The 13,780-nt window shown below is 37.7% G+C and overlaps 4 protein-coding genes across 5 annotated transcripts; all 4 read left to right on the top strand.

The window, feature by feature from the left end:
- Positions 1-1,485: 1,485 nt before the first annotated feature.
- Positions 1,486-4,722, top strand: LOC18013396 (O-fucosyltransferase 11). 2 transcript variants are annotated; one of them, XM_024151134.1, is made up of 10 exons: positions 1,486-1,978; positions 2,060-2,153; positions 2,343-2,416; positions 2,519-2,607; positions 2,686-2,883; positions 2,971-3,175; positions 3,262-3,426; positions 3,522-3,689; positions 3,777-3,967; positions 4,198-4,722. In XM_024151134.1, exons 1-10 carry the CDS (start codon positions 1,634-1,636, stop codon positions 4,427-4,429), a joined length of 1,761 nt encoding a protein of 586 aa, XP_024006902.1. In that variant the 5' UTR covers positions 1,486-1,633; the 3' UTR covers positions 4,430-4,722. The 2 variants fall into 2 exon arrangements, with proteins under 2 accessions (XP_024006902.1, XP_006396013.1); XM_006395951.2 differs by having other exon boundaries at positions 2,063-2,153.
- Positions 4,723-6,334: 1,612 nt separating this feature from the next.
- Positions 6,335-9,191, top strand: LOC112083400. Its single transcript, XM_024151136.1, has 2 exons — positions 6,335-6,477; positions 6,554-9,191. The coding sequence occupies exon 2, from the start codon at positions 7,151-7,153 to the stop codon at positions 8,165-8,167; it is 1,017 nt and encodes a 338-aa protein (XP_024006904.1). The 5' UTR covers positions 6,335-6,477; positions 6,554-7,150; the 3' UTR covers positions 8,168-9,191.
- A 2,027-nt stretch (positions 9,192-11,218) lies between these two features.
- Positions 11,219-12,034, top strand: LOC112083498. The gene has a single exon (XM_024151528.1). The coding sequence runs from the start codon at positions 11,219-11,221 to the stop codon at positions 12,032-12,034; it is 816 nt and encodes a 271-aa protein (XP_024007296.1).
- Positions 12,035-12,043: 9 nt separating this feature from the next.
- On the top strand, positions 12,044-13,093 carry LOC112083499 (protein FAR1-RELATED SEQUENCE 4-like). Its single transcript, XM_024151529.1, has one exon. The coding sequence runs from the start codon at positions 12,044-12,046 to the stop codon at positions 13,091-13,093; it is 1,050 nt and encodes a 349-aa protein (XP_024007297.1).
- The last annotated feature ends 687 nt before the right edge of the window (positions 13,094-13,780 follow it).

Raw genomic sequence — 13,780 nt, forward strand, 5'->3', positions numbered from 1 at the left:
CGTTCAAGATTGTATCATAATCTAAGAACTCAAAAAATTGACTGGCAGATCGATTAGCATTTTTGGTGACAACGGTGGATGAAATGAAGGACATCTTGAATTGATGTTTTGTGGCTCGGTATTGACCGGACGCCTGGTTCAATGAAAAGTTCTTGATGAACTTCCATTCACCGACAACCATCAACCGCTCAAACGATGCAACATGTTTTTCTTGACGGTGGCGTGGATTTTGGTACCCTGAAAATAAAAAATGTTTATAAGTAAACCATTAATAGTTAGTAGTACAAAAATGTAATTACACATTCACTTGATCATACTATTTCATCTGCGAGAATTATTTCGAGGGACTCTCCACTCTTAGTCTGGTATTGCTTCCAAGTGTGAAGCACCTTCACTTGCACCTTCCACCCAGTCTTGAATGACTTTAAGTCAGCCAAAGGAGTTAACCTCATGTTTGAAGCCATTGCAAAGAATTGAATAGAAGTAAAAGTTGAGAAAGTTGTAGTTGATGAAGAGTGAAATGGAATACGATAGTGTCGTATTTATAGTGAAACAGTATAAGGTTTTCGCAATACCGTTGAGCTGTATGTAATCTGGCGGCCAAGTATATTTTTCTCAATTCAAATTGAACATAATATTGATTGGAAATAGTGAATCCTACATTTTTTGTAAAAGTAGTTGTTATTGAGTATCTATACGGTGATCCAAAATAAATAGGATAGTATTCAATAACAAACTAATAGAATATTCTCATAGATTGAGATTTAGCAATAGCTCAAAATAAAATTTCCGGATTTTATACAATGCCGTTAAGAGAAAGATACATTGGCGGCTAAGTATATATGTTCAAATTTAAATTAATACAATATTTTGGTAAATAACTAAATATGTCATTCTTGGAAGTTGTTATTATTGTGTTCATAATCGGGTATGCGAGAAAAAAGATTTGAAGATTTGTGTATTTTCTCTTATTTTGAATTCAAGATTCTCTCATGCATAAAATATACAATTTATTGGGATATCTATTTCATTTATCTCGATTATTAAGAGCTAAATATTTCAAATAGATTACATCTTCATAAATAATGAATTACCTAAAATAAGAAACGAGTCAAATTAAAGGATCCGCGTTCTTTTAAACGGGTCAAAATAAAGGACGCAAATCCTTTTTGATTTCAGTTTTTTTTTTCGTGGAATACATTTTTTACAATGGCATTTCATGTAATATAAGACGTAATACCAAAGTTAATTTCCTAAATATACTTTTTTTTTAATATTATAAGATACTTCTGATGGAAAAATAGGTGTTTTTCTAATTGCCTTTGATTAGATTTAGAATGATCTTGTTTAAAAATTGACCAACAATTGATTACACTAAACCAACAATGGAAAAAAAAAAAATCTAGAAAATGACTAATTTATTCTTAGTGTAATCATGTTTCGTCCCTTTAAGAATCTCACTTCTTTTGTGCGTCAGACCACAAAAGAACTTCAATTGATTAAAGTTTCCACAGATCCATCTTCCCCAACATATCTCTGTAGCTCCTTCATGAGATCTCTCTGATACATTACCCTTTTTCTTCAGCTCACCGATTTCAAAGACAAGGAAAATCGAACCTTTTTTTTGTCTCCGATGAAAAGCAAAATCCACCACCAGCCGAATAGCAATAATGGTGTTGTAGGTAGCGAAAATGGCAGCAGAAGCGAGTCTCCAAGCCCACCTTTATCTCCAAGCCGCCGTGTCCCCCGTCGTCAACGGCGGCAAACTCTATTCAGAGCTTCTTCTTTCTCTCTCCGGAGAAATCTCCGTTACTTGCTTCTCCTTCCTATGATTTACGCTTCTGGGCTTCTCATGTGTGTCGGTCCTTTCTCGGCTCTTGTCGGGTGGGTTTATATTCCTGGGTCTGTTTATCGGAGCCCCGAGATATATAGGAAACTCCGAGATGACATCCTCTCTGACAATTCCACCGCCGTTGAGGTATTTACAGTAAAAAAGTTTCCGCTTTTCTTTCTGATTTTTGTTTGTTAAATTGTCAAAGCTTCTTTCTTTTTCTGGTAGCAGTTTTCTTCTGTCTGGAAATACAAAAGGAGACCAAAAATGCCAAAACCATGTCTGAATTCGACAGCTTCTCCACCTCTTGGTTTTGACAGAGGTAAGGAGCCAGACCAATTTCCTCATATTGTGTCTGATACTGAAACTATTGAGTTGTGTGGCTTCCCAGTTTCTGGGATCGCGAAACAAAAAGATGGTTTTAAAGATTTCTTTTACATTAAACAAATTTGATTTCATAAATAACAATTTTCAAAGCTTTGAGGACAGTTTGTTTGATGAAATTTTCCAGAATCATCTGTTCTTACTCGTAGCGGTTATTTGATCGTGGAGGCAAATGGCGGTCTTAATCAGCAGCGTTCCGCGGTATCACCTTCTTCTTCTCTTATTGATTACAACCATTGATCCTATAAGTCCAACATGTTCTAAGTTGTTGTCTTGTTTTAATATTTTTTTCAATTGCTTCAGATTTGCAATGCTGTGGCTGTTGCTGGACTCCTAAACGCGGTCTTAGTCATACCGGAGTTTGAATTTCACGCCATTTGGAAGGATTCAAGGTAAGAAGCCAGAAAAAAATTCGTCACTTTTTCAATTCTTGTTAAAATATTGGACTAAGAAATGCATATTTGTGGCAGCACCTTTGGGGATATCTATGACGAAGATCATTTCATATCGAGCCTCGAAGGATATGTGAAAGTTGTGAGGCATATTCCGGATGAAATAATGACCCGTTTTAGTTACAACCTTACAAGTATCCCTACTATTCGCGTTCAAGCTTGGGCTACTGTCAAGTACTATAATGGAGAAGTCTATCCGGTCTTAAAGGAACATGGGTAGGTTTACTCTAATCTTGAATCTGCTACATGACTCTAATCCTTTGTTTTTTTTTTTTAAATGGTGTCATTGTGTATTCAATTCAGGGTTATACGGATATCGCCTTTCGCAAATAGATTGGCGATGAGTGTTCCACCATATATCCAACTTTTAAGGTGCATAGCTAATTACAAGGCATTGAAGTTTTCTTCACCTATATCAACACTAGCTGAAAAGCTAGTTGATCGGATGGTTGAGAAAAGCTCAGAGACCGGAGGAAAGTACGTCTCAGTCCACCTTCGATTTGAGGAGGTAATTTTCTCTTTGTTTGTCTCAATTCAATAGTATAATATTAGTTTGCTTAAGAGAGACAAGATTAGAAAAGCCTTTGTTTTTAGGATATGGTGGCGTTCTCATGTTGTCTTTACGGAGGAAGAGCTGAGAAATCTGAAATGGATGTGATTAGACAGAAAAGTTGGAAAGGAAAGTTCAAACGAACAGATCGTGTCACTAGGCCTGACCTTAACCGCGTTAATGGAAAATGTCCACTTACCCCGTTAGAGGTAATTCATTGAAATATATTCACATTTCAGTCCCATACTTAGAGGCGTTTTCAGGTATTAGTATTTTATTGAGCTTTGTTTTCATGTTAGCATAGGTCGGTATGATGCTCCGTGGTATGGGATTTGATAACCACACTTCGATATATTTGGCCTCGGGAAAAATCTACCAACCTGAGATACATTTGGCTCCTCTCCGGGAAATGTTTCCTCGTCTCTTCACAAAAGAGTCGCTTGCAACTCCAGAGGAGATTGCCCCATTTGAGGTTTTATGTTATATTCATTTATCTATATGCAAATCTGTTTGGGCAACATTTATAGTGTGATATTTTCTTGTTACTTTAATTATATAGGGATATTCGTCCAGAATGGCTGCTTTGGACTATACGGTGAGCTTGTTAAGTGAAGTGTTTGTGACAACTCAAGGTGGAAACTTTCCTCACTTTTTGATGGGCCATCGAAGATTCCTCTTCGGTGGACATGCAAAAACTGTCATTCCCGACAAACCCAAACTTGTTCTCCTTCTTCAAGACATGGAAATAAGGTACTATAAATCTTCATTTTATCTCAACCTCTTCCTAGAGTCATGTAAATCTCTAAGAAGAGATGCCAGATGAAATTCACATTCTCTGTCGTTGAGCTCTGATAAATAAAGAATCTAGACACAGAGTTTAGCATCTTTCAAAGTCTCAGCACACAAGAGAGAGTTTATATTGAGCTATTTCTTACATTTGAGTAAGAGTTTGTACGATACTTCCTCCGAATCTTGAACAGGTGGGAAATTTTCAAGAAGGAGATGAAACTGATGCTAGGGGAAAGCGATCGAAAGGGAGTAATGGTACCTAGAGTGAGGAAGATAAACCGGAAAACTTCCATTTACACATACCCTTTACCCGAATGCGAATGCATCTTTCATTTGTCGTCCAATATTTCAACTACCGGAAACATTCAGAACCTTGGAGCTCTTCATCCAACATCCAACCTCATGACTTCTGCAAGACTATAGTCATCAAGTCTTTTCGACACTTACACTGAAGCTTTGAGCGTCCTGAACGTTTTTCTTTGCTCTTGGCGGAAGCGAGCAAATCAGATATGGAAGAGTTTTTTTATGAAGAAATTGAGTTCACATGTACTCTTCAGGATTGAAGGTGTATTGCTGTTTCTGGTCCTGTAGGAGTTACGACAATCACAAACAAAAGGGTGTGATTTTCTGTACTTAATGTTGTATCTTTTTGTTCATTATTTACGTTGTCCCTCATATTGTTCAAGTGTATAGAAATTTACAGCATTCTAGTTGAATTTCTTGTCTTACATATCACATGATCCTAATAGTATTTGTAAAAATAATGTATTTAACCAACCCATTATTAGGTTTGACTTATTCAACCCACTATAATGATGATCCTAATAGTCAAATTCAAAATCTTATCAGAAGAACTAATACTTCTATATACTGATAAATCACACGATTTATAGTTATACCTTTATATTTGTCAAAATTATGTATTTAACCCTTTAGCTTTATTTTATCGATTCTATTCAACAATTTGATTCAAAATATTTATATAAATAAAATCATATTACACAACATAAAAAAAACCATAATTGCAAGAATTGTCACAAATATTTCTTTAATTAGGATTCATTATGACAAGATTTTTATCATTTCTTATAAAAACATACATATTAAAAAATTTACTGACGGATGTAATAAGTTTTTTAGAATATTCTTTTTGTTCTTTAAATTTTTTCTAAAACAAAAATAAATAGAGTAGATAATTTACACCAACTTCATTTAAAACAAAGTCTTTAAAAATTAGTATTATAGTTTCGTCGCATGGATTGGAAAGTAATAGCCTAATTCTCATGATTGTTCAAACACAAAGAAATTGTTAAATTCTTCAAAACAGAGTGTTTAAATACTATATCATCCATCTTATTCTGGAGGCTACTTCTCTTTATGTTTTGTTAATTTTGTTGAACATAAGAGCATCTCCAATAGTGAACTCATTCTTAGCAATTTTTTAATAATTAATATTTTAATTAATGAAAAGTTTAGAATCTCATAATTTTTTTCTCTTCCAATGGTGAACCTCATTAGGAGTTCAGAAAATAACATGATGACAAAAAAAAAGGATATGAGTTGTAGCAAATCGTCTTTGTTATTCCAAATATATTTATTACCATTTTCGACTATTACCATTTTCGATCTATAAGAACACCTCTACCAGTACGACAATAAGTTAGAATGTTGACCTCGACTCATTACGTTATTACAGTCAGCGATTCAATCAGTCCCGAACTATATAGCGACGTTTTAAGGTTAATGAACATCCAAAAACATCAAAAATAAATAAATAATGTGTGCCTGACTGAAGATGAATGAGTCTAATGTGGTTCATACGTCACGATGAACACAATCTGTAATAGTTTGCAAACTCTCTGGAAAGCAATCTTGAACCAGACTCGAAGTTAGTCCATTTGATTTTGGCAATATTTACCTAAACAAGATCCAAGAGTTACATCCAATACAATAGCTACAGTCTTAGCTAGGGCTCAGATCATAAAATAAAGTACAAGAGAATATAAGACATGACATTCCATGACATGAGCTTTTGATAGGATCAATGTATACGCGAGACAGAGGAAGAAGGATCAAGTGGTGGGAGTTAATTGAAGTAACACGTGGCGTTAGCGCGTGGAATGCGAGTGAGGAAAGAAGTAGTATAAATAGTAGTTGTTGTATTGGAATACGTATGTTGATATTTTGTTAGTTAGAGCGTATGAGCTCAGTATTGGTATTCCGTTACATACGTCATGAGTGTGTAACGTTATACGGTTACATTGTATCAACTTCTTCATTCAATACAAAGAGATATTCAGCTCAAAGCTTATCAAATGGTGAGTCGTGACGAGATCGATTCCGCAAGTAAAAGGATCATGTATTCCGATCCCGAGAGTGAAGACGGTGGAGTACCAGTGAGGATGCGTGATGAGCTAAGTTTTCTTCACGGCGAATTTAAGCGGTTGTGCGAATCGCAAACCTCAACGGAAGTAAGAATCAACGAGATTGACTCCAAACTCAACTCAATTCTCATAGCAATTTAACAACAATCCAAATTACCACCAGCTTTGGGAGGCGGAGCTCGACCAATTGAAATCCCCAGCTCATCACAATATCAAGATCAGGTACATAACTCTTATCCTGGAATGAACCAGAGTGATTTTCCCTTAGGTTATCGGCCTGGTCATTCAGATCTTGCTAATCGCGATAGTATGTTAAAGAAGATCGAAATGCCTATCTTCGATGGTTCGGCTCCATATGTGTGGATAGCCGATGTCAAAAGTTTCTTCGCGATAGCTCGTTACGACGATAAAGCGAAATAAGACCTGATTGCTCTAACATTGACGGGAAAGGTTCGAAAATAGTTTATCTGGGCAAGACAACGTCAGGGATTCAGTGATTGGAGAGATTTCAAATCGAAACTATTGATCCGATTTGCAGAATCACAAGACGACGAACCGGGTAAAAGGTTGTATTCTATCAAACAAACGGGGTCAGTGAGCGATTATATTTCGGAGTTTGAGGATTTATCGTCACAAGTTACTGGTGTGGATGTAAAGGACTTGTGGACATCTTCTATAATGGCCTATCACAGGAAATGAAGGAGGTGATTAGGATGAAAGAGCCAAGAGGTCTTGCAAATCACATTGCTGCGGTTTGAAGATGAAAACTAGCATGTTTTGCAGGGCTGTTAGTGAAGTAGCAAAGAAAGAGGGTGGTGCTAAGACTTCAACTCGAAGCTCCTTTGTAGCCACAAGACCTCAATTCGTTACCACTTTCAAACCACGCCTAGCTCTGCCTGAGACATCGGAACCGAAGGAAATGCTTCAAGGTGGGAAAACAAACTTAAGACCCAAACAAAAGTTTACGGATGCAGAGTTAGACTTGAAGAGAAGTTTGGGCTTATGCTTCAAATGTGATGTGAAATGGTTAAAAGGACATGATAAAGTGTGCCAGAAGAAGGAACTACAGGTGCTATCAGTGCTGAATGGATTTGAAGTAGAAATCCTGGACGAGAATATGTTCGAGTTGACGGAGTATGAACCAGTGGAGACTGGTGAACTCGGACATCTGTCCTTGAACGCATTTTTGGGAATAGAATCTCTGAAAAAAACAAAGGTGTTGGGAGTTATTGGGAAGTCCTCAGTAGTAGTGATGTTGGACAGTGGAGCTTCCCACAATTTTATCTCTCCCACAGCCTTAGCTAAAGCTAAGTTGAAGATGGCTGAAAACAATACAATGGAGATTCTACTAGGAAACGGTCTACAAGTAAAGGGCATGGGACTATGCAAAGGCGTAAAATTCTCCTTAGCAGGATTTGAGTTTACTACAGATTTCATCTCACTGGAGTTGGGGAATGTGGATGTCATCTTAGGGGTGCAATGGCTGGAAACTTTGGGCACTTGTCAAGTAGACTGGAGAAAACAAGAGTTCTCTTTCAAATATAATGGTGATTGGATCACATTATATGGAGACACCAGCTTTCATTCTAAAAGACTTTCCATAAGAACTTTATCACCTGGCCCTCGCGTGGTTTCTAAAGGAATGGTGTTAGAATTTGGAGGCAGTCAGTTAACGGACACGATGTCAGCAAAGACACCTTCTCTAATCACTGAGTTATTGGAGGAATTTGAAGGCGTTTTTGCAGTTCCAACCGAACTCCCACCTGCGTGGTCGTGAACATGGAATCATTTTGAAAGAAGGGCAAGCTCCGATCAACGTGCGACCATACCAGTACCCTCAAATGCACAAAGAAGTCATGGAAAAGATGGTTCAAGAAATGTTACAAGCTGGAACCATTAGGCCAAGTGTGAGCCCTTTTTCAAGTCCTGTCCTTTTAGTCCAAAAAAAGATGCTAGTTGGAGATTTTGCATCGACTATCGGGCATTGAATAGAGCCACAGTGCCAGATAAATTTCCTATACCCATGATCGATGAGCTGCTAGATGAACTGTATGGAGCAAATATCTTCTCCAAACTGGATTTGAGGTCGGGGTATCATCAAATTCGTATGAAAGAGGAAGATATTGACAAAACAGCTTTCAGAACTCATGATGGCCATTATGAGTTTCTGGTCATGCCTTTTGGCTTAACAAATGCTCCAGAAACCTTCCAATCTTTGGTGAATGATCTATTCAGAGAGTTCTTACGCAATGGCCAATACTTAACCATTCTATTAGCCAATACTTAACCATTCTATTACATCTTGACCATAGCCGAAAACTAGAATCCGATTGAACTGGACGAGGCAAGGTTCCATCAATGAATCTGATCTTATTCTTAGCGTCTTGAGTAATACACATAACAGCATTCCCATCATCATAGTTTTTACCATCAAGCTTCAGAGAGATGATTTGTAAACCTGGATGATCATCATTATGCATATTAAACGGAGATTGACCTGGATCCTGAGAATCCGACATTGCAATGGCTCACAAAGCTCTAGAGTCTTGAGAGATAACTACTAGAGGAGTAATCGGAGGTAGATCTGCAACATCAGAGCTGGATCGAGTCAAATGACGAGTCGATTTGGAAGCGGAACTTGTTGATGCTTTAGATTGAGTAAATCTTTGAGCTATATTTTTCAAAGACACCATCATAGCTTTAGATTAAACTAGAAAATCCAAATACGGAGCTCAAATCAAGTAAAATGAAAAAGAGATTAGAGCTTTGATGGCTTTGATTAGAGAAAAAGAAAATAAGAGAAGAAGAAAGTTTATTAAAAATATTTTCTGATTGTCTCAAAATGTGTCTATTTACAAATATATACATTCGAGATAAATTAAACCGAACTAAATCACTTTGTACAATTAACTATAGATTGAACTAGTGTAAAAAACCGGAATCGATCATTCTATTATAACCTCCAATACTCTTCTCTCTTCTCTCTCAATTGCTCTCTCTCCCTCTGTTTCTCTTTTTATATGATCTTTTACTCTTTTTCTATGTAGGGTGTTTTCTCGGAACTTTTGATTTTTTAAGTAATAAATAATCCAACTTATAAACTCAATCAGATGTTATTGGGTTTTATTAAATCTCTGGCCCAAGTGAATAGAATTAACTCAAAGCCCATATCTTCACAATCTCCACCTTGGGCTTTGGTTTGCTAAGGCCCATCATCCCATCATCTTCCTTTCACGTTTCTTCCCATCGACGACAAAATCAAAACGGATTAATGGCTGAAAAGCCATAAATGAGAAAAAATTGATCTACCCTGCCATATTTAAGTTTGGGTGCCATAAGACACGTGATATTCCGAAAATACCCTTAATGAAAAGGAGATATGGCATTGCTGATTCTTGTTTTTTTTTTTTTGAAAATCGAAAAAAAATTGAGAAATAGAAATTCTGAAATTCTTATGCCAAAACCAAATCTGATTTCTCTGAATTTCTGGGTTAACATCCTGAACCGAAACCCGAAATCGAAAATCTTCCCCCAGAATCTTCTGATCGAATCTTCGATCCGTCTTCGTTTATTATCGCTCGGCGCGGTGCGCCGGCCTTCTCTGAACCCGTGGTGTTCGCCAAATCTCGTTGCAGAGCCGTCATTTGGTAATAAGGTAACTTCTTCTACAGTTTGGGGATTAGGGTTTAGTAATCGATTTGTCAATTCCGGTCGTTTTTGGTTGCACATTGGATAGTAGAGTGGCGTATATATGTCGATTTAGTCTTCTGAGTGTTGCTGTTGCTGTGAGATATGGGACGACTGGTACACTTAGGTTAACTGAATGGAAAGGGACAACTGGTACAATTGGGTTAACTAAATGAAAAGAGACAACTGGTACAATTGGGGTAACTACATTAAAAGGGAAAACCGGTACAATTCGGGTAACTGAATGGAATGGGACAACTGGTACAATTGGGTTAACTGAATGGAATGGGACAACTGGTACAATTGGGGTAACTGAATGTAATGGGAAAACCGGTACAATTCAGGTAACTGAATGGAATGGGACAACTGGTACAATTGGGTTAACTGAATGGAATGGGACAACTGGTACAATTGGGATAACTGAGTTGAATTGGGTTAACTGAAAGGAATGAGACAACTGGGACAATTAAGACAATTGGGACCCAGAATGTATTGGGACAACTGGTACAATTGGGATAACTGATTGAGATATGTGGGACAACTGGTACAATTGGTACAACTGTGAGAAAATAGGAAATATTGTTATTCGTTAATGACTTAGTTTTTTTGGTTTTGTGAACAGAAGAGAATGAGCGGCCACACAAACATACATTTTGAGTATGGAGGATGTTATTATAAGGAAGGAGAGGAGTTCAAATGGATATCAAGAAGCTCCATCTATGCTATATCATTTAAAACATCTTTGGATGAGGTAATATATTCGATGGTTGTAGATGGTATATGCAAGAAGACTGGGGTAAACGATAGTAAGAAGAAGCTCAAGTTAAGCTATATTCTGTTGGTAGCTAAGCCACTCAATGAGTCATGTATTGTTGATGATGGTGATGTGTATGTCTATCTAACAACTGTGGATAAAGAAGGACTTAGATCTGTGTTGCATGTGGAGATAATGGAAGATTTGGAAAGAGATAAGATTCAAGAGCTAGAAACAGGCGATATTATGCTTGAAATCGAGGAATCAGCGAAAGAACAGGATGAACTTGCTATTGTGGCTGTACCTGAGACTGAGAAACAGATAGTGATTGATGATGTTGTTTCATAACCGGATGATCATGAATATGTAGAGCCTGCAAGGTATGGTATGGATGAGCATGATCACGTAGAGCCTGCTGGGGCTTCAGAACCGACTCAGTTTGTTCTTGAATTGGAAGATGGTGCTGGTTTTGAGAAAAATCAAGAATTTCGATCGAAAGAGGCGTTGCGAGTATTGGTTGACAGAGCTTCGTATAAGGGATGTTTTGAAGTCAAAACAGTGAAGTCTGATCATGGGCGACTCATTCTTAAATGCCGTCAAGCTGAACATGGTTGTTCATGGTATGTACATGCTGTAAGAATGAAGGATTCAACTTACTTCAGCCTTAGAGTATACAGGAAAATGCATAGTTGCTCTCGGGTCCTTACCAGCACAATTGAGAATAAAAGAAAAGGTACTCCACAAGTTGTAGCAGATGTTTTGCGTGCATCGTATCCAGGTGTAGTGGACACACCGGCTCCTAGAAGTATTGTGAAGGTTGTTCAAAATGAAGCTCATGTGAATGTGTCCTACTCTACTGCCTTGAGAGGAAAAAAACTGGCGATTAGTCAAGTGAGGGGTAGTCCGGAAGAAAGCTTTCAAAGATTGCATTCTTATCTGTGTGTGTTGAAGCTGGTGAACCCCGGTACAGTGACGAGCGTGAAAGTGGATGCTAATAATAACTTCAAGTATCTTTTTGTTGCTTTGGGTGCCAGCATTGAAGGCTTTAGTTCAATGAGGAAAGTCATAGTGGTGGATGCGAATTTTCTTAATAATGTTTATGATGGTATGCTAGTATTTGCCACGGCTCAGGATCCTAATCATCACCATTACCCTATTGCAATGGGTGTAATCGATAGTGAAAAAGACTCTAGTTGGAGGTGATTTTTAGAAATGCTCAAAACTGTTATACCAGATAATCCTGAGATTGTTTTTATGAGTGACAAACACACAAGCATAGCGAAGGCAATGCAGGAGGTGTACCCTCAGTCTCAGCATGGATTTTGTGTGTGGCACTTGTCTCGTAATGTGAGGGTTAAAGCAGCCAATGGTTGGAAGGATTTGTGTTCTAAAAAATTCATTGAGTGCGCTCATAAGTACACCGAGAGTGAGTTTCTAATTGCATACACCGAATTTGGTAGAATGTTTCCCAAAGCTGCGGAGTACTTAGAGAATGGTCTTCCTCTTGATAAATGGGCACGGTGGTATTTTAAAGGAGACAAGTACAACTTGGACACAAGCAATGCCTGTGAATCAATGAACAACATCTTCAAGAAGGCGAGAAAGTATGCACTATTGCCTTTGATTGATGCGTATGTTGAGAAAGTGTCTGAATGGTTCAACAGGTATAGGAATAACATAGCTGGTGCATCATATTCGAAGAAACTGGTGCCGTATGTGGAAAACGAGTTGCATAAACAATGTGCAATTGCGACCAAATTAGATGTGACTGAGCTAAATCTACCTGGGCTTGAATACAGTGTAGTTGGAGTTGATGGGAAGAGCTATCTGGTTAATTTGGAAACAAAAAGCTGTGGGTGTCGCATGTTTGATATTGATAAGATTCCATGTGTTCATGCAATAGCCGCAACCATTGCAATGATGCGGACGTCCTCAAGAAGAAGAGACTTACACATTTTCGATTTATGCTCGAGATACTATTTGATTGATACTTGGGCGATGGCTTACCACAGAACCATCTATATGGTGCCGCATCATTCTACTTGGATTATTCCTGAGGAGGTTGCTAATTTAGTTGTTTACCCACCAGACTATACCAAAAAAGCAGGAAGAAAGAAGGAGAAGCGGTTTCCTTCCACCGGAGAAGCTCGCAGGAGTCAGAAGGCCAACCCAAACATAAACATTGGCTGTTGGTTTCAACCACTAAACCCAAGGGAAAGCGAGGGTGAAGAGGGTCAGAGCGGTCAGGGCGGTGAGAGCTAGGTCTAAGGAATATTTTCATTATCTTGGATTTCTTGCAATACTATGTATTTTGGAGTAATTTGTATTTTGAATTTATTGGACTTGGATTTCGAGAATGTCAACAGGGCAACTAGGTGCAATTAGGTGAAAAGGCAAACTACGAACAACTAGGACAACTAGGTTCAACTAGGACAATTATGTGCAAATAGGACAAAAGAAGATAGTAGAAAGTGGACAATTGGTACAATTGGGACAACTGTGAGAAACTAGGACAACATGGACAACTATGACAATTTGGACAACTAGAACAACTAGGACAACTATGACAATTTGGACAACTAGGACAAGTAGGACAACTATGATAACCAGGACAAACTAATTTCTTTAAATTACTAAACACTAAACAAATACAGCCGTAAACCCTTAACTACTGTATACTCAACGACTACCAATAAACACTAAAATAAACCCATTATTTTCTGAAAATAAGATATACCATTTTTGTTTCTAATGAAATAACCCTTATGGGTATAAGGCATTCTTTGACAATGGTTTCCATCTTATAAGAGGCTACACGTAAAAATATGGGAAATACAAAAGTATGGGGCGCGAAACCCTTGGGGCAAGTATAAAATGTTAAAGGGTTAAGGGGACAACTAAAAAAAGATGTTCTTGTGAAGGACAACTGAAAAAACTTAAAAATCGTCC

This window comes from Eutrema salsugineum, unplaced genomic scaffold (genome assembly GCF_000478725.1).
Source record: "Eutrema salsugineum unplaced genomic scaffold, Eutsalg1_0 scaffold_6, whole genome shotgun sequence".
NCBI lineage: Eukaryota > Viridiplantae > Streptophyta > Magnoliopsida > Brassicales > Brassicaceae > Eutrema > Eutrema salsugineum.